Consider the following 21,337-nt stretch of genomic DNA (forward strand, 5'->3'; position numbering starts at 1 on the left):
GTGAGAGCTCTGTTATTTTCATTGTCGAACAAGTTTAAATAATCGGAAGTTAGGTGGCTTCTTGCTGGAATAGACCGATTCATAAGTCTAAGCCTGTATAGAGAGCAAGTAATTGACTTTATAAACAAAAAAACTTTATTAGTTTATATATACTTTGTTTAGGTTTAGGTAAAGACAGGCGCAGTATTTTATCAGGTAAATGGTAAAGGTTATTTAAAAAAAAAAAAAAAATCCGAAAAACTTTCGATCGAAGTATTGCTTTGGTATTAATAGGTAAATTTATTTATATTATTAATTCCCAAATATGTATAAAAAGTATCGGATATGCTTTGTTAGTGACACGAGGCCTAGTCTTGTCCCTTTCCTATCCATGTCATTTAACCAGAAACTTTTAACTTCTCCTAACACCCTAGTAGTGTACCAATTATGTTTAATTTTTAGAAAGTTATTAAATTTGTCAAAAATTTATAAAACAAAAGGGAAACTGTGTGAGTCTTTCATAAGAATTTTTTTTGTAATTGTTTTCAGTATACCTATGAGGCAAACACCGGCGAATATACAGCTGAGGTAAGTCTGGTATGGAATCGAAACCACCACGTGGACTCCATGTCGCTGATTCTCTATAAGTGTGATATCCTTGGCTCACATCGCGACCATCCTGACTGTTCGCTCTGCGTGACTAGGCAGGCAAAGTACAACTGTGCTTGGTGTTCATCCACGTGTGACTACGCCCATTCTTGCAAACACTATCCGACGACAGAGTGTCCTAAGCCAAGAATTGACATGGTAGGTAAACCTAAATGGAGCATAGTTTGTCACTGTGTGTTTGAATTTTACTAAGTCAGGCATAAAAAGAAAAAATTAATTTTGTGGGGTAAACAGACATGACAGGATTGACCTTTAGTTCCCAGCCGTCTTTCCTTAGACGCCAATCAGGCTGTATGAAAGCTCGAGTTATAATATCCAGTATAGCTTCTTCCAGCCCTTAAATGCTTTGAAGAAGCAGGTACACATGTCTAACCTTTAGTTCAAGCTGGTTACGATCATGCTCAGTAGATGAAGATCACATTCAAATCCTCTGCTAATCCGTCACAGTCTACGATATCACTGTCTCATAACTATCATCTCAAACGTATTTAAGAAATTATACATAATTTTTCATTATTTAATATTTCTGTAATGGGTTTTTAGAAACATTTTTTCTTAGAAAATAATTGTTTTATTGTAATGGTTAATTAAATAATTGTAGGAAGGTTTAATACAATTAGTATTTATTTTTCCTATCTATTTTTTTTTTTTTCAATATCTATTTAAAATCAACTTTACTCACGCTCCGTTCGGTATATGGAATACGTAAATATATAATTTTTTTTAATACACATATAAACCGTTATTTTTCTTTTCTGTGATTTTCTTTTATTTTAAAGGCTACGGCCCCCTAGGGGATCTTATGTCCAATGTTGGCCCCACTGATGTAAAGCCTAAAGCCCCGCAATAGACAGTCTGATAAAAAAAAGTGTGACTCTTGCTACTGAGTGATCAGTGCTTTCTGGTAAGTAGCATTCTTTAAGCGTGCTTTTCAGTGTCTCAGTGCTTTGCATCGCTCTTTCCGATTTCTCATAAAAGTGCTTAGTTACTTTGTTGGTACACATAGCCGTCTCTTTAAAGTAAGTTGCCCTTGTGAGAAGCAGTATGTGTTAATGAGGAGAACCAGTAACTTGGAACGACTCAGAACTGGTTACTTAAGCAGTTACTTATAGTGATGTTACAGCTAAAAGTTATAAAACAATGAAGTATTTCTGTGATACCGGTTTTCCACTCTAATTTTTAATTCTTTTTTGGTGCATCGACTGCCACGCTCATTAGCGCCAACCCTCTAAATGTAATTATGTTTAATGTTTATTAACATTTTAAGTAACCACATGCATATTATAAAACCTCCCATGTTCATTCGGCAAAAGTGTAGTGTATGTCTGAAACATAGTGGAAGTCAAATTCTCTACACCCCACTGATATATTATATCAACTTCTGATGATAAATAAGAATCCGAAACTGGTTAGAAATGTACTAATTTCCAAATAAATTACTTTTAGAGGTTGCCGCCCAAAATTGTCTATGATTCTTTAATATCCATCCTTGTAATTGTTTGTCACATCAGTTAATTAAACTACTTCATCAATTTTATAGTATTGAATGTTCATTTTATTGGTCCAACTTTGTATTTTACAAATATGTATTGTAAATAAATAAATATTACGCGGCTTTGGCTTCCCATACCTGCTGTCCGAATGGCAGTAGTCCTGCTGTAATAGAAACACCGCCTCATAGACCCAAAAAGACAGGGGTTAGGGGGAGATTAGAGAAGGATTAGTAACTCTACTAATATTCCCTAATTACCTTAAATTTATTAACATTGTTATTTGATTAATTTTTGTAGATAAAACCTTTATCCGGTCCATTGGAAGGTGGCACACTAGTAATCATTGAAGGTTCCAATCTTGGCTTGAAGGAGGAAGATGTTTTGGGTAAAATCCATGTGGGAAACACACCCTGCAATTTGGTGGAGTATGATGTTTCCGTAAGGATCGTCTGCAGAACTGAGGCCACCAAAGAGGAGAAAGTTGCTATGGTTGTTGTCGGAAACCAGGCTGGATTTACAGAATCGGCTGTGCATTTCAGTTACAAGGTATGGGTTATCTGATGCTCTCCAGTTAAAAATTGAAGCATATCTAAGACGGTGGAACTTACCGACTAAAACCTGCTGAATTATACATTTTTTGAAGGCAGTCTGAGGTCTGTGAGCTCAGTAATTAAATCTTCACGAACCTATAAAACAACGATACAGGGCTCACATGGCTCTTTTATTGATTGTGAATATGTTTCACTGTGGAGGTGTCTTTCATGTTTGCAGAACGTGAAAGTGCAGAGCGTCTGGCCGACTAGCGGTCCTTGCAGCGGTGGCACCCAGCTATCCATTTCTGGCCATCACCTAAATATTGGCACCAAAACACAGGTCTTCCTGGACGATCTACCATGTACAGTGAATGCTTCGCAAACCTCTTCATCCAGATTGATGTGTGTCACATCGGCCAGTATCGCCGGACCGAAACATGTCAAACGATTAACGTTAATAATTGACGGAGCAAATCGTACACTGGGGCCTTCCTCGTATGTTTACAAGCCAGACCCTACTGTGAGTTAATTTGCAGGTTTCCCTTTAAGGGAGGATTTTCTAACTTTAAGCCGCGAGCGCCACTTTGCGGACCAATTATTCCATTGTTTTGCCAAATAAATGGCTAAACGCCTAATAAACTATTAACTAATAAAGTAAACAACAACGGCTGAAATAAGATATAAAACTTACCTCACTCTTACGTAGCTTGCAGATATATTTATTAAGTAAGAAATAAAGTGTCTCTAAAGTGTGATAATTTTGTATTCAAATTGGCTGCTTGGTAATGTTGCCAGTAATTTTATACTCAGCTACGGTACTTTTACGGAACACTAACTAGCGATCTTTAGCTAAAGAAATTTAAATTATCTTAATTTCTAATTTATTATGAATTTCTATGGTAATCTTTTTCTTCAGACCATTAAAGGAACATAAGGTTATAGCTAAAATGGTAAGGTCTGAAAATCATTTAAAGCGAAACTTGTTTTATGGATATTATATCAGCAAATGAAGAATCCCTCGTTTTCCAAATATGACGCAGTGAATTCAATTTTTTCTTTATCAATCACATCCGTGACGTTCAGGACAATATAAAATAAAGCTTTTTGCCATCTCTGTTACCAAAGTAGAATACATTTCCAGTAGTCCAGTAGTATACATAACAAAAATAGGGCTTGTATCTAAGCCTAAGCCTAAACAGCATCGAGTAAAACTCCCGGACAATACTACAATCCTCAAGAGTAGTAGATCATCCACAACGCGATGGCATCGCTGGTCTGTAAAGTGGTGAATACAGAAACCTAATTGATTGGAGTGAAATACTTCCTGTGATTCTAGAAGAGAATAAATTCGTTTTAGGTACCATTTCTCGAGGAGTTTCTCTAAGAGTAGAAATCTTCACAATGATATTGTCAGTGAGTTAAAATAAATCTCCTATTTCAGATATGAATTTTCGAATGTTAATGTTAAAATGAAAAAAATATAGGTTCTTAATAATACAGCATACAAGTCAGTCATTTTACGGCACCAAATGACCGTGAGAATTATTGTTTTCAACTACAGATATAAAATTAAAATGCAGATCATAATTATTTTGACAATATTTTATTTAATTTATCATTTTATTTAATGCCTATCCGAATTTTCAACAGCACTAGGCGTCAAAAGTAGAATAAATTTTACAAAATTGTAACGTAACTAAAATATGTGTGACATTAACGCGATGTTCTCTAAACATGAAATTAAATTATTTTCGATATAAATTGTGATAATATTTTAGTGATAATACAATTGAGGCTGGATGTTTTTCCAGATGTTTGTGGTATTCTTGCTGCTAATCTTTTCGAAGAAACATTTTTTTCGGGCGGGTGATTACTGAACTAAACTGACCGAGTCAAAAGCAGTCGAACTAAAAGTTTGGAAAAATAATTTCTATCGCCGTTTGTTCGTTCTTTCGCAAACTAGGAAATATGGTATCATGTTTAATCATACAACATTCCTGATCTCTCTTGGCTGCGATTTTTATACACCGTCGACTTGGGGATACAGAAACACTGACAGCGTAGGAAAACTACTTCGTTAATCTTGTTTCTTTGTGGTTTGTGGCAAATTTACAGTAGTGCAATCTCGCATTCGGTCTTAGTGTTAACTCATTCAAAACTAATTACTGGAATTCCTCTTTCCTCTATTCCCTTCTCACAAAATTGATGATGATATACTGTAGTATGACCGATAATAAAATCATAAGTATTTACTTGCAGGTGTTGGAGATAAAGCCGTTGAAAAGTCCCGTGTCCGGTGGACGCATGATCACCGTGCACGGCACCAACCTCAACACGATACAAAAGCCGCAGATGATCGTGTACTCAGATTCTTCTATAGCCTATATTAACAAGAGTGTAAGTATCGAGCTGCAAGTTGGGACCACTCTTACATTTCGGTACATCGTAACCACTTCAATCGGGAACTGCTGAAGTGGCTGATAATTCTTCCCTTGCTAACACCATACTTCACTTTCTTTATAATTCTCAAGATTATAATGCATACATTTTCTTTAAAATCAACGTACGTATTCAATTTCTTTAATATTATGCAGTTAACAAAGTGTCCAGTAACTAAAACGATACTTTGGAGAGAAGGAACTCTATAACCTATCTTCTCGTTAAACTACCCTAAATTAATTTCTATACAAAATTTATTTAAAGAAAAGTTGGAAGCATGTTCTAGAAAATACCAAAAAAATGAGGCACATTTTCATTTAAGCGGTATTTTTATTTGAGGAAGCGGTGGCTGGATCTGAATGTTAGAGCCCAATTCACTAACCACTAAGCTGAGCTCCTTTATTAGAACAGTTGCATAAGGGTTAATTTATAAGTGATACTATTGTGCATTCCACTAAAAAAGAAATTTTAGAGAACTACAGCTCCCTGTCAGAAGAACCCTGAATCGAATTTTCCTAGAAACATGTTTGAAACAAAAGTGCACATCCAAACTTATGCAATCAGTGCGCGCAGCTTAAAGTAATTGTAGAGTTGTTTTCGAGGAAATTTCAATGTTAAAAAAGCGGGCGGGGGGTAGTTATGAGCGTGGACTTGCAAGTAGGATTGAAACTAGGGTTTACAAAGGAGCTCATTTATTTGCCGCTACTTTCCAATTTTTTTAGAAAAAATGTTAGTAGAAAAGTATGTGCTTTCGTTTAATCTCGTTCCATTAGCCCATCTCTGAACTCTTGTGTCACTACACAAGTAGTAGTCAGCACAAGTAGTAGCTGAGTGGTTAGAGCATTGGTCTCTCACGCGGAGATCCCAGTTCCGAGTCCAGCCACCCTTAGACTTTCTCTTTTTAGTTGCCTTTTGCAGTTAATTTTAGTGTGGATAGTGTTATCTGTTAAACAAATAGATGGATCTTTTTTACCTTTGTTTTAGATAAGTATTTATTAAAATTTTCAATTTGTGCAATTAACTTAACCCGGAAAAGCTGTCTAATATTGATGTATTCTTGAGGTGCTCTAGCTAACATTGGACAGTTATAAATATAGCTAAAACGCGAACTTTTATCCTTGCCAACTATAAAATCTCCTCAGTTGAGAACTCTGTGATATTTAATGTTCCCAAAGTAGTATTAAAATTCAACTGAAGAAACCAGTTATAATTTTACTGGTGCCTCAAATACAGTGCTTAACTCTGAAGTCACGTCCATAGTTAATGCTTTTTTGCCCAGTAGAAATTGTTTTTTGCAAAAAATATGGGCGATTTCGAATTCGAGATAATTGCAGCAATCCCTTATAAATTAATTCTGGATAAAATTTGGAATATGTATCACTATGAAGTTGCAGTGATACATATCTGGAAAACTGTGGACAAACACCTAGACGGCTCCTTTGTTTCCCGTTCTAGGGAATTTCATGCTTGTGCTATTGTAGTTTCTCCATTGTTGAAACTCTGATCTCCAGCCTAACAGGCGAGTTTCTTCATGTTGAGAACTAGCGGATCAGCCTTTACTCTCTTTCATACCTTGAGGTTTCCTAATAACATCCGAAGCTATTGGATCTTATTGGTGTTTTCACAATTATTTCTCGACTCATCTGTTTTAGAAAGCAGAATTTGGTTCTCAAAGCTCAACTTATCCTCTATTTTAGTATGGGTTCCTACGATTACTTGGTACTCATTTGTTCTGAACCTTGCCTGATATTGCCCATTAGTTGTGCGATAACACAAAACTTGAATGAAGCCAAGTCAAAAGCTTTTCGTACGCCAATGTCCGCGTTGTTCTCATCATCCCTAATATAGCTAATTAGGTCATTTGCTGAACTTTTCGCAAATGCTTGACATTATCATCTCTCTGTACTACTTGCATATTTGCATTTAGGTTTAGAGCAATCTTTTCTCACTATTCTCTCATAGAACCATGGTAGGCATGCAGTCCATACCCCATGTTCTCCCCGCGATTTTCATGACTATTTTATGCGCTTTCCAGCAAACAAGTTCTGTATAAGGACGCTAATTCAATTAGTTATTCATTACAACCCATAGAATTTGGAACATTTAATTTCTGCTAAAACGACTTCAATTATAACTTACTATCTATTTTAATCTTAATCTGTTTTTTGGTTGTAATTCTCAAAATTTTCTCGGTACAATTTATTCAAGACTTAGAAAGACTAAGTCATGTTTTGACAGGATGATTTAAGGTGCTTCAGAGTAATGAGGTTTGGTTAAGACAATTCTTTTAAAATTTCTGTGGGGGGATACATCTAAAAAGTGATTCTCTTGAAGTGATTACTCTCTGAACCTTAGTAAAGTTCATCGTTGACTTAATACCGACTTAGCATTTAACTTTATTGTATCCCTAACTGGTTTCAGACTTTCATCCATCATTGGACATAGATTAATCAATTTGATGTTGGATTGTCCATTTCACTTTTGTTTCCTTCTCGCGCTACACTTGCTGACAATGTCTACGACATTATCTAGCACTGCGTTCCTAACCAAATTTTCAAAAATAAAATTGAGTTTGAACAAAAGTTCTTCTAAAGCACTGAAGTAAAATATAAATTAAGTTATTATGATTTCAGTCTTGCACAGTGTTGAACTCCGCACAGATGGAATGTCCATCGCCGGCCGTCAATCTAGAATTCAATCGAGAGCCATCGCGCAATCGCCGATCACTGCCTGGTAAGGTGGCCGACAAACAGTCCAAATTGACGCTGCGAATTGGCTTCATTATGGACGGAGTGCAAGCAGTCCGAGATTTGGACAAGCACTACAAGAATCTACGTTCGCACATTATCTACGTTGAAGACCCTATCTACTTTCAGTTTCCAAATCAGATTAAATTGTACAAGGGCGATACACTTGTCATTGAGGTAAGAATGTGTTTCAGCTACAGTAGTGTTTGGTTTCTAGCCTAACCCCAAAAAATTGCCCTGTAAATCACTCAGTAAACCTCCGTACTTACGTAGATGTTGTTTGAGTGCAATATCTTTTGGAAAACTATGTAAAGTTAGAATAATTTATTGTAGCCTATTGGGCCGCAAAACGCAAATTTGTAGTACATTTAAAAAAATCAATGTTAGTTGCCTTATCACATTGCCATTTCTGCCTTTATGTTGCTCACAGGGAGAGAAGTTGAACTACGCCAGTGATGAGAGCGATGTGAATGTGACCATTGGCACGGGAGGCTGCAATGTGACTTCATTGGCGTATTCGCAGCTGGTATGTTCACCTCCGCAACATCAGCCATTACCCACAGACGAGAAGGCGATTGAAACCAATATTGGTCTACCACTCGTTGTGGTAAGTTGGATTTATTTTTTACGGTGAGATCTTGTCACGATATCTGGAACGAAGTGTATTGTAGTCAGCTGTAACATTTTGGATCCTCAGAAGGAGGCGAAATGGATACTATAACTCTACTTTGACATTTATTAAGACAGCAGGTCTAGAAGTCATAAACTATTTACTTTTTTCACTTTCTATTAACCTACATGGGCCTGGGTCTCTTCAATTACCGTGCTACATTCACTTGGGCCATTTCCTTACATCTATATTTTCAGCTCTTCCTCCATATCGGTTAGCCATATTTTTTTTTTTTTTTTTTTTTTTTTTTTTTATGCTGAGATGTCTAGGTTTCCCTTACAAAAGCCGATGAGGTGATCACTCTGCCGACTTTATTTCTGTGTGACCTAACGAAGTTAGTATTCTTGGAGAAAATCAACAAGTCAACGCCAACGTGAAAGATACGAAGCTCTTTTTGGTTCTCGCCAGATTCTATTTTCTCACACCAATAACAAATTGCACTAGTATTTTTGTTGCCAGGCAAAATTCGTCTTCGCTATATTTACTCCTCTGCAGAATGTAAAAGAAAACTAAATTTTTTTTGTATTCCTCAAGGTCTGGATTCACCTACTGCATGCAAGTAATCTACTTTGTTGCCTTGCTATATAGCGTTATTGCAAATAACTCTTGAGATCAAGTGTCCCAGTTATTTTTCTATCCTAAACCGACAGGTTTTCCACTTCTAGTAAATAATTCCAGACAGTAAAATAAGTCCCATCTCTTGCGATTTCTGGAGGATTTCATGCTTGTACTATTGAAGTTTGTTTGGAGAACTAAGGACTTGCCTATAGTTAGTTATTTATTAGCAACAGATACCGAGCCTAGTAACTAGGTTGGCCACATCTTAGGAATTGTCTAAATCGCCTGCCAAACTTCTACTGTCAAAGTTGTGCTTTATTTGACAGGTGAGAATCGGTGAGAATTTGCGTTTTCCGATTGGCTACCTGCGATACGACATGGTGCACGCTTATACGCTACCACCTGAGGCGATGGCCGGTATTGCTGCCGGAGTTGCGTGCCTTATCTTTCTCTTCATCATTGTTCTGATTGTGTACCGCAGAAAGTCTACACAGGCTGAGCGCGAGTACAAGCGCATACAAATTCAGATGGACACTCTCGAATCTAATGTTAGATCGGAGTGCAAGCAAGGTAATTTAAATCTATGATTTATATTTAACTTTAGCTTTTAGAAATACATTATGCAGCAATCTAACTGCAGCTAGAAGTTAGAATTCATTCATTTTCTTTTAAAAACCAAAATCCCCTATCTTACAAGAAAAAACAAAAGCTTAATATTATAAATCTTAACAAAAAAAGTGATGAATTTGGCCTATTATCTTTACTAATTTTATTTTCTAAATGTTTACTTCTGCAGCTATTTAAAGCATTAAATTCAAATAAAAAATTAAACAAAACATCTTTCTTGTTACTAGAACATAAATTATAAATCTCATTGGACCTTCATAAAGAACATAAATTCCAAATAATCTGTACGATAAATAGTAATGAAGAGAAGCATCTAAAGATGATTTTAATCCAAATTAACTGCGTACAAACACTGAGAAACCTTCTTAGTTAGTCAGCAAGCGTAGTCTTGACAGATGCTTACAAGGTGGAAGTCAAACTCTACATCCAACTGATAAATGTACTTCTGTTTGTGGATGAAAATCCTAAACCGGTCAGAAATAAGGAAAAAATGCGTGGCAAAACAGATGAAATCAGTGATACTATCTAGCACTGGGGATTCAGCCACATTTTCAATAATCCCATTGCAATACTTATAGGTTTACGAATAGTTTACGTGGACAATAAGAGAGACGTCAAGACCAGTTAAAAATCTGCAAACAACCACATCAAAATTGCTTACTCTACAGTTCCTCCTATGAACATTTTCAAGTATAGCACAGTATTTTTTTCTTTGACCCAGCATTTGCAGAGTTACAAACGGATATGACAGATCTAACAGCTGATTTGGAGTCGTCTGGCATCCCTACTCTGGACCATAATGAATACATCATGAAGGTGTTCTTTCCAGGTGTGCGCGACCATCCGATTCTGCACAATCCTAAGGTAAGACTTTGTTTTTTACTTTATCAGAGTAAAGAAGTATATACAAGTGTGTAAAATTTTCGAAAATGTATTTTCTTTGCAAATACAAATACTTTGTATTACTTACTTTGAGGTTCTGTGCTTTCGAAAATTCACAAAAAGCGCAAACTTAATTGGTCATTTTGTACTTTCCGCTTCTAATACCATAGTTTAAGTTGAATTCAAATGTTGCTACAGTACCAGTTTTTAGATAATTTTTGAAGTTTTCTTGATTTTCTTAGTAATGAAACGAAGAAGTTTATTTATGTTTGGGCTACTCAGATAACGCTTTGTTCTAATAAAGTGTACAGATGATTTTGCTCAAGCACCATTTGACCAGCTGTATTTATTTTCGGCCAGTAAATTTACTTTATTTCACACGCTACCACTTCTTTTCTACACGCGTGTTACATGCTATTTTTTTAAGAGAAGTTGGCATAAAACATTCTGGCAGTGGCCTCTTGAAGAAGGATGTTTTACTTCTAAGTGTCTTTTACAAGAAGCCTTTACTTATAGTAAGTGTCCAACGTAAATTTTTAAACCAACTACGTACATAACCTTCTCCTCCGGCATGGTTAATTAATTTTTTTAATTAATTTCGGTTTTTAATTAGATTTCACGCTAATTAAACAGTGTTTTTTCACAGTGTGTTGTGTTTTTCATTTGCTGTAAATCCTTTTTTCAAATAATCAAAGCTCCAATTCATTCCCTTGATGTTCTTGAATTGTAGGTTCGTATCACCGGTCCCACAACTAACTACGATGCAGCCATGTTGCAATTCCAACAATTGATCAACAATAAATTTTTCATTTTGACTTTCATTGAGACTCTGGAAGAACAGGAGTCCTTCAGCATTCGAGACAAGTGAGTACCACACTGTGGTATGTTCTTAAACCTTAAATGGCTTAATCTGTTACTCTAAATTTCTTATTTTTAGAGTGAACGTAGCATCGCTCATCATGGTGGTTTTGATCGACAAGATGGAGTACGCCACAGAAATATTGCGTCACTTGCTGATCAGATTAATAGACAAATCGGTTGGTACTAAACATCCCCAGCTGATGTTGCGACGCACCGAGTCTGTCGTGGAGAAGATGTTGACTAATTGGATGGCACTGTCCATGTACAGGTATGTAAGAGTATTCTTTCTTTATAAGTGATAATGGCTCGATCCATCTTGAGAAGAATCACCTTGATCATCTTGTGTAAATCTCGGCGCCCCCTCCCTGAATCACTTTAGCATTCCTAAGAACCATCTCAGTCAACCCCCAAAACCCTTCAAAGAAACAACTCGGTCATTCCGATTCCCTTTAAAAAAACAGCTCTGTCGAGCTTGAGACTCCATCTTAAACTTCCCACAGAAACATTTCGGACACTCCCAGAATCACTCTCACTTCGGCATCCTTTAAAACTACTTCTGTCACCCTTCGAATTTCCTCACACTAAGGGCACCCTAGAACTTCGTCGGTTACTTTGCAGAATCACCTTCGTTCCCCTTTATATAAGAAACTCTAACTCTAGTTGACATTATCACACCTCCATTGCTTTTTTTTTTTATTAATTTTTTGTCCTTTTCAGGTACGTCAAAGAATACGCTGGAACTCCGCTGTTCCTTCTGTACAAAGCGATTAAACATCAGATAGAAAAAGGACCCGTGGACGCGATCACACATGACGCGAGATATTCCCTTTCTGAGGAGCGACTCTTAAGGGAACAGATTCCGCATTCTGTAGTTGTTAGTATTCACTTTATGAAGTTCAACCATTGCTATGACGTGTGTGGTATGTAAGTCTCAAAATAATGAATGGGGGTTGCAGACTGTGCACGTGGTACAAGACGATGTGGATGAGAAGATTCAGTGCAAAGTGTTGGACTGTGATACAATCAGCCAGGTCAAGCTGAAGATACTTGATGCACTCTACAAGAATACACAATTCTCCCTAAGGCCTTCTATTCATGACGTAGACCTCGGTAAGACTGCCATTTCAGATTTTTTCAAATTTCGCTCAAGCCAACAACTGAAAATGCCGTTTTTACCGAAGTTAACGAAACTTTTATATTTCGATGATCTTTTTTTTTTATTATTATTTACATGTATATATTTTCATATATTTATTTTCGTTTATATCTGATTATCTGTTTATTGATTTAATTTTTGCTTGGCTCTGTCACAGAATGGCGTCATGGACGTGGCGGACATCTTACTTTGCAAGATGAAGATCTCACATCAAAGTCTATTTGCGGTTGGAAACGGCTGAACACTCTGCATCATTATGGTGTGAAAGATTCAGCTGTGATGTCGTTGATTTCTAGAAATTCTGGTAGCTTCAACGGACTCTGCAATCAGCCGTTGCATAATTGTTAGTTTTAGACTTATAACACTTGTAATTTTAGATTTCACTCGCAGCTTTGGCCTACAGTACACTCATGGTCAAGTTTTTAACTGCCTGAAAAGTCATTAAAAGAGTTTCAAAATTGTTCAAAGAATCTTATTCAAAATTCTGTTTTTAGGCACTAGTGACTACATTGACGGACATCGAGTTTATGGCAGCAGTGGTGTTGCACTGAATACAACTCTTGGGATTCGGGAAACCCATGATACAAACAGTTCGACTAGAGTGTATCATCTGGTACGTCCAGTTGACGATCGTCACGGTTTGGTCCAAGAGCGTTCCCACAATGCTATTCCAGAGATCTTCCTCACAAGATTGCTATCCACCAAAGGAACTATCCAGAAATTCGTGGACGATCTGTTTATGACTGTGCTGACGGTAAATTCCGAGTTACCATTGCAGGTGAAATGGTTATTCGACTTATTCGATGACCATGCACGGAGGCACAGCATCTCTGATTCAGAGGTCGTTCACGCCTGGAAGTCCAACAGGTAATTTTTAAGTGTACAATGTGAGGGGGGATTGTAAGTAGGGTGTGGTTACAGCCGTCTCTGCTTGTCTTCCTTATTCATTTGGGTTTGTTTGCAGTTTACCGCTGAGATTTTGGGTGAACTTCATAAAAAATCCAGACTATATGTTCGACATTAATAAGACGACCACTGTGGACTCCTGTCTGTCTGTGATCGCACAAACCTTCATGGATTCCTGTTCGACCAGTGACCATCGTCTTGGCAAGGATTCGCCGTCGAATAAGTTGCTGTTCGCAAAGGATATTCCACACTATAGAGAAATGGTTGCCAGGTGAAGTTTGGACATTGCTCGATATAGACATAGTTGTACTGCCTTGTTAAAAGAATTCCTGAAACTATACGGTTTGGTCCTACTTCCTTTCTTTGACATTGAGATCTTCTGTCTTGTTAAAGGACTTCATAAAACTATACGGTTTAGTCCTAGCTCCTTCCTTTGACATTGACCTTTGCTGTAATGTTTTCAGGTTCTATGCAGATGTGGCCAACTCTTCGCCAGTCACGGATAAGGAACTTAGTGCAGCCATGCATGAACTATCCACAGCGCAAAAAGGTTACTTCCATATTATCTCCGCGCTGAAGGAGTTGTATATTTATGTCACTAAATATAGCGACCAGGTATGTTATATATTACTATGCTTTGTTAAATAGCGCTCTTGCCTTGTGAAAATAATGATAGTGCAAATGATCAGGTTAGATCAGGTTATAGGTGCTTAACAAATATCTTTGCATTGTTTTACGTTATTGATTATTAAAATAAATTATACAAGTATCTGTTGATCGAAAAGCGAGGCACTTCTAACTCGTTTCTTAATTTGTTCATCTTACTTTCAAGGCCTGAAATATATCTCCCGCCCTGAAATTTGTGAACCATTAATGTGCAGTACGAATTGATAAAGCGTAGCCTCCCAACTTATAAATGTCTTGAGCAGCAGTAATTGCTATAGAGCCTTCTATAATTAAAATATTACTTAATGTCACCCCAATTTCAAAATTTAATTAATTCATTTTATAATTAATTACAAAAAAGACGGTCACAACCTAATTTTTTTTTTTTTTTATGATTTAAGGCGCGTCAACATCTCAGGTTATTGGCACCCGGAGCTTTTTTCAGTGCACTGCCGGCCTCTGGACAGTGTTCTCTCGTTACAGACAACACTGTCCATCACCGGACAGTGAGCTGCAAGAAGCTCCTAGAAAGAGAAAAAAATCTAAGGGTCAGCAGCTGGATTCGAACACGGGACCTCCGCGTGGGAGTCCAGTACGCTAACCGCATAGCTAATCCATTCCCTAAATGATATTGTTATGTACTGAAAAGTGAATTCAAGTAATCAGTATTAAGTGACCAACGCTGTTTCATATAAACATTTTATTCAGTTAAATGACAGTAAAACCGCAAATTTATGATGAGGTTGGCTTTATACAAGTTTTCTTGATGAATATGATGATCATTTACATTTGGTGAATGGCGGTAGCAATAATAAGGCACCCAATGCTAGATGCATTGTAGTAATAGGTTCGATTCTCCATCTTGGACAAAATAGAAAAGTAAAAGAGAATTATGGACAATATGCTTTTATTCATAAATTCATGTTATAGAGTTTTTAAGTTTAGTATCATTGTTTGCACAAGAAAGTATAAAAAATGTGGTTTAAACTCCGTATTAGTATGAGTGGTGGCTAAGAGGCGTGGGGGTTTTGGGGGCGAACCATAAAAGTCTCATAAAATGCAATGATTAGTTAGTGATGGAGGAATGAGAAAACAGTAGGTAAGATCTGTTGAACAGTACATTAAATCGAAATGAAAATCGATAAAGTGTTGCTTGCAGGTGACCGATTTTTCCCTAATCATTACATAAACACGCACATATTTTGTAAAACCTACTTTCTCGTACTCAAGGGACCTCAAAAAAGATATTTTCGGTAAAATTGCAATATTACTCGATTGCAATGTTTTTGTTTATGAAGGGTAAGTGAAAGTAAAAATTAACAAATTTACGCGTACTTATCATAAACTGTTACCATGTAAAAGCGAAATCATGTAAAGCAGTACTGTGCCAATTAGGGTATGATAATGATTGAGATGGTTTTGATAATCATCGTTTTGATTGCTTCCATGCAAGAATCAGTTAATGCACGAGTGATTGTGCTGCCTGAGCTGAGGTTATTGATCAGTTAGTTGTACTGGCTGTTGTGCTGACTTTATTTACCCATAAAGTAAACACACGTATTTTATTTTAAAACACACTCTTTCCTCTTTTTTTCCAGATTTATGAGTCACTAGAAACTGACACCATGTGTAAAAAGTTGAATTTAAGTATAAAATTGGAGACTGTAGCTCGAATTCTGGAAGGTGACCGTTCGCCGCCATGCTGACACTAGGCGTCACCTGAATGTGACAGGTGACGAGATTTCTTCAGTTGCTGAGCAGCTACCTCTTCGCAAGCAGAAGGATGCAAACTTCAGCAAGAACATACTCAAAGTTTTTCTAATTTTAATAAAGACAATTTAAGCAAATTGCCAAATTAGGTCATTATCAGCCATAAACCTTTTTAAGGGCAAACCCTAAAGTAAAATTTTAAGGCCTTTTTTCTTTCAAAATTAAGAATCAAATTTGAGTAGCTACATTAAGGCAATTTTAGGGAATAAGAAGTTTTTTATTTCAGGGTCACCTTACAAGTATTTTTGAATTCTAGGGCTAGTTAAGGAGAGCCAACATAAATTCAATTTTCTAAGAGGGCATCGTACAAAACAGTAGTAGGTGGGACCTGTATAAAGCAATTTTTTGTGCAAATAATGGGGTTAAAAATAAAATTAAAAAATAATCATAACACCTTTCAATATAAAGCCGATAACTTATTTCCTTTTAATAATTTGCATTTGTGTTGGAGAAATAGCTCATTGTGATTGATTGTATACCATCTGTTGGATTCGTCAGTCATACATACCTTAGCTTTTCAATAAAAAATAACGTCTACACACCAGTTCCAAGTTTAATGAAATCTCAGATTTTCTTGTGCAAAAAAAGTATGCCATGAAAAAATACCAAATTGATATGAAATACCAAGTTGGGTGAGCTTATTCAGCTTGTAATAAGAAGTTCTATGCCATCAAGTTCTCAGTTTTTACTCGAGCTCTACCTCCCTTAAAAAGTTGGATTGCGATTGACCATAGTTGTATAACGCTGAGCCATATGTAGTATTATTAAAAAATAAAATAAGGTTGAATATAAAGGACGAAATTGAAAGAAGACCCCGGTAACAAATTCGTAATTACTTAACATTTGTAGTTCCAGTAAAAGCATAACATCGTGTGTTTTTCAGATACTCCTTTCTTTCATCAGTCTAAAATTCCGACTGATCAGATTACTCAATGTCAGTAATGTCGAAGATTTATTCTACTTCTGATCCATTATTCTGTCAGATTGGTTACTTAATAGAAGTTGGCAGGATTGCATTGTGGTTATACTTTTTTAATCTCATTTACGCCTTTCCTAGCCTGGAGATGGATAGCAAACTATGTCTATAGACAATGCCACAGACACCAGTACTTGTGCTTGAATTGTTTTAGATTTCAGGTACTACAGCATTGCATTGCTGTCTATATTTGTAGAAACCTAAATATTTTAAATTTAATGTGGTATTTGAAAACATCTGACGTTTGTGCTAGAGGTTTTAAAGTTTATAGAATTTCTAAATTCTGTAATTTTTGTTTTATGTTCCTCTTATTTTTTTTAATTTTAGGTTCTAATCCTCACCCTGTTATCTTACATTCTGTTCAGATCAACTTCTTACAAACTGTTATAAGGCAGGAACTAAACAGTCACTTGAATTATACTGCCCAGATCTTATTCTCTCCTAGAATTCGACATTTTTTATTTATTTATTTTATTTACATGTGATATTTTTTCCTAAATTTATTTTATTTTATATTTATTTTGTAATTTATACTTTCTTCTAATACACATTTTTTTAAGCTTATTTTTTTCTCTGAGATTTTTTATGTTTAATTTTTTTTTTTTAGTTTATACATATTGTAAAGTTTTTCCCCAAAAAAACTTTACTTGCACAACTAATGCCTGCCACTAGTTATTAAATATGTGGGTTTGATTAAATAATAAAACTCGCTAAAGTTGTAAGTAATAACCTGATTTATTCACACATTAACATTAACTAACATTAACATTTACTAGCAACTAACGCTATTCATTACAGTCACCATTTACAACAGTCACAACAGTTTACTGTTACTTACTCACTTCGTAACGCCACAAAACTGTTCCCCGACTGACCACTGGTCCGCACTGCACCGAATTGCACTAGTCTCAGCTACACTAACACAGCTCTACTCATCAACTGACTAATTGCCCAACTAGCTACCACTGAAGCACTCCGCAACACTGACTCTCCAAGACTAACTCATAAACTTGACTAATAACTATAAACTCTAATAACTCCTTAAAACTTGCTTGAAACTTGATTAACACTGACTTCTCCAGCTGTGTCGGCCTCCTTTTAACTGCGTGCCTCCCTCCAACTGGGACTGCCCTCCTCCAACTCTCTGAGCATAAGTTTCCACGCCCTCCTGACGTTCATTGGCTGGAGAAAACATACTGCCACCACCTCAGCTGTGAGCCGCCTCCTCCCATTCTCCGTCTCTCTCCAACTCCGTCTGTCTCACTCTCACCTGTCAATCACAGGCTGGAAAACACATATGCCACCACCCCAACTGAGGCCTTTCTCTTAGCTGGCTTTTACACAGGTCACTAACTCCTTGAACAATCTAGCCCTTTCCTTTCTAGTTCAAGTAAAAACCGGCCCTTTTGTCTTCACAGTGGTGGCCTGTTACCGGCTTTAGTCGCTTAACCCCTAGAACAATCTAGGCCTTTCTTTTCTGCCACAAGTAGATACCGCCCCTTTTGTTTCTGCAGTGGCGGCCTGTTACTGACTTTGGTCGTTCAACCTCTAGAACAATCTAGGCCTTTCTTCTCCGCCCAGGTCAACTTCGTTACAATATAGTATGTATTTTATTATCATTGTTTACATAGTTAGGGTGCAGGGAAAGTTAGTGCGTTCTTCACCGTTCAATTCAGAAATGTTAAAAATGTGGTTAGGTCCGCAGTGTTGAATGATATCGCTGATTTTATCCGTCGTAGAATGCACGTTTTGTGTTGTACCCTTGAACGGCTTTAGGCTTTCATCCAACATCAACGTTTGATTTATCAGTTTGGTGTAAAGAATTTAATTAAACTATTGATGTTTCCGACCTACACTTGCTGACTGTGAGTGGGAAGTTACATGGTGCGTATTGTGTCATTTAAAATGTTAATAAACAGGTAAATATTTTTGTAAAAATAGTGAAATAAAATTTCATAATTAAAACTTTGTATTTAAGGGTCAATAAAACTGTTGCATAATCTCTTCTAATTAATGTTCTCTTTTTAAGATTTTGCCTATTAGCGCATTATTCCTTAAGGTATTAAAATTATCAATATTTAACAGTATATATTTCTTAGTTAAAGTAACTAGGTAATTCAATGTTTTTTGCTTAAATACCGCACCCCTCGTATAAAATACAACTCCAACTGTTTTACTATTTTAAAATATTACTATGCACAATACATGCATAACCCTTAAATACAATCTTTTAATATTGAAATTTTATTTTTGCAAAATGTTTTACCGTTCATTAATATTTTTAAATAATATCACCATAAAAAACCACGTTCACCCAGTCAGCAAGTATAGTGTGATATATATATATATATATAGTGTGAGAAGGAAACATAGTTAAAATAAATTCTCTACACCAAACTCATTAATCAGCCTGATAATGGATAAGGGTACAAAAAACATGCTTGCTACGACGGATATAATCAGCGAAATTTAAAAATGATTTGTTCACTTACAAGATCACTTCTGGAAAAATAGATTACCTAGTAAATTGGGCCATTGAATAGAAGAGACGGTAATAAAAACATGACAGATCTGGGCTGTATGCTAGAAGTCAAATCTTTCGATACTAAACAAGTATCATGTGCTGTGATGTCTTCTTCTGAAAAGAGGGATATTTTTCAACCAAATATGAATGTACTTCCACCACACATGAATACATTCATCGAATTTTCTCATTCTATCTTTGACATGTTGTTTTTTTATTGGGATCGTCCGAAATAACAATTTTTTATCGCATGATAGAACGAAAATCATTTTTGTAGAAGAGTTTATAAACAGACATCAAGATGGCGTGCAATTGCTGGTATATTAATTGAGTAGAATGCTTCTAAGTAATATGCCGGCTGCTCGCTCTTTATGATTGAGGTTGGGGACATCAAATATGATCTTCAAACAGGCGCACTTGAAAAGGTTATGCATGAGAGCGCACCTTCTTGTTACTACGCTCCTTATCAGTTGAAGTGGACTGCTAAATATTTTACGTTTATTTTTTTTAGGAATAAATATGTGGAGTATATATTTTATATACACCTAATAATTTTTTTGGACTTTTTTTTTGCTTAAGCGCGTCCCTATCTGAGGTCATTGGCACCCGAATTCTTTCAGTACCCTGTTGTCTTCCATACAGTGTTCTCTCTTTACAGAACAAATTTTATTTCCAAAAAGTAAGCTGTAAGGCTTCTTAGCAAAAGAAAATCTGAGGGCTGCTAGCTGGATTCAAACCTAAGATCTCCGCGTAGATTCCCTGTGCGCTAACCACTGAACTAATTCCTTCCTTTCCACTTGGTTTGGACTTGTGTTCCAACTTACTTGTAGGTTTGTAATATCTTGCACGGTTAAACTCAATTGAACTGCATAATGATTAAAAAACAAATTTATTGTGGCCACTAATAAAATAAATTTAATCACTGATTACATTACAATTAACCGAGTACATATATAGCTTATTGAAGTTATTATCACTTTAAATCTTTCAATACAAAAAATATCAATCTGAAAATCAATACAAGTATTATTCACATTAAACAACAAATTCATATTATTTTTAGTTTGTTATTAGTCCTGAGTGTGTGAAAATAAGTAATTGAAAAATACCTTTACTATCCTAAATAGTAGTAATTTTTATGAATATAACAGATATAGAACAGTAATTTTAATTTAACGAAAGAAAACTTTAAAAAGTACAAATGACGGACACAAAATGAACACAAGTCGAAAAAAACAAACAAAAATAACGGATATTTCATAAGAAAGTGTTGGTAAACAATTCAAAGATAAAGCTTAAAAAAAAACGCACATACATTTTATGCACTCTAGTATGTTTGTTGCCACTGTTGAGACAGACATGGTTTTCTTTTGGGATCCCCTAAAGTCAACTTCCACAGAAAAATTACAAGAAAAAATAAAACAAAAGTGACACACACACACACACACACATATATATATATATATATATATATATATATATATATATATAAATATTCAATTTTAACAGTAAATATTCAATTTTTAAAGAAAATCGTCGGAAAACTAACAGACAAATAGTTAAGTAAAAGCACCGCTTATAAGTTATATTTGAATTTTAGGACCGAAAATTCATATTTAATTTTATGTATTAAAGCAGAATCTGTTAACTGATAATTTGAGATTTTAGAAGTACTCTCGTAGTCCGATGCAACATACCAAATGGTCCGGCTGAAATTTTATTAATGACAGGAACTGTTAGTGAACGAATACTTGAAATATTTGCCTGAATAAGCTTATTGTTCACATCTTTCCACCGCTGAGAGAATCTTTGCTGTAGCTCTGTTTGCAGATAAAACGAACACTTTAGCTTCTTTTAATCTTCTCACAGTCTTTCAAGAAG

At 35.8% G+C, this 21,337-nt stretch overlaps 1 protein-coding gene across 3 annotated transcripts in view; it reads left to right on the forward strand.

The window, feature by feature from the left end:
* The window catches only part of PlexB (plexin B), a 38,260-nt gene extending 21,605 nt beyond the window's left edge, over window positions 1-16,655 (forward strand). For all 3 annotated transcript variants that reach the window (XM_074137749.1, XM_074137748.1, XM_074137750.1), the window contains 17 exons: window positions 529-786; window positions 2,439-2,687; window positions 2,913-3,194; window positions 4,934-5,071; window positions 7,747-8,037; window positions 8,291-8,467; window positions 9,415-9,658; window positions 10,437-10,579; window positions 11,328-11,461; window positions 11,535-11,726; window positions 12,176-12,332; window positions 12,415-12,568; window positions 12,772-12,957; window positions 13,109-13,481; window positions 13,579-13,791; window positions 13,985-14,135; window positions 15,785-16,655. In XM_074137749.1, the coding sequence (XP_073993850.1) occupies window positions 529-786; window positions 2,439-2,687; window positions 2,913-3,194; window positions 4,934-5,071; window positions 7,747-8,037; window positions 8,291-8,467; window positions 9,415-9,658; window positions 10,437-10,579; window positions 11,328-11,461; window positions 11,535-11,726; window positions 12,176-12,332; window positions 12,415-12,568; window positions 12,772-12,957; window positions 13,109-13,481; window positions 13,579-13,791; window positions 13,985-14,135; window positions 15,785-15,892 (3,450 nt within the window). In that variant the 3' untranslated portion in view covers window positions 15,893-16,655. The remainder of the gene's footprint in view (window positions 1-528; window positions 787-2,438; window positions 2,688-2,912; window positions 3,195-4,933; window positions 5,072-7,746; window positions 8,038-8,290; window positions 8,468-9,414; window positions 9,659-10,436; window positions 10,580-11,327; window positions 11,462-11,534; window positions 11,727-12,175; window positions 12,333-12,414; window positions 12,569-12,771; window positions 12,958-13,108; window positions 13,482-13,578; window positions 13,792-13,984; window positions 14,136-15,784) is intronic.
* Window positions 16,656-21,337: the final 4,682 nt, after the last annotated feature.

Source organism: Rhodnius prolixus, unplaced genomic scaffold (assembly GCF_049639745.1).
Source record: "Rhodnius prolixus isolate KJV_2025 unplaced genomic scaffold, Rpr scaffold_11, whole genome shotgun sequence".
Taxonomy (NCBI): Eukaryota; Metazoa; Arthropoda; class Insecta; order Hemiptera; family Reduviidae; genus Rhodnius; species Rhodnius prolixus.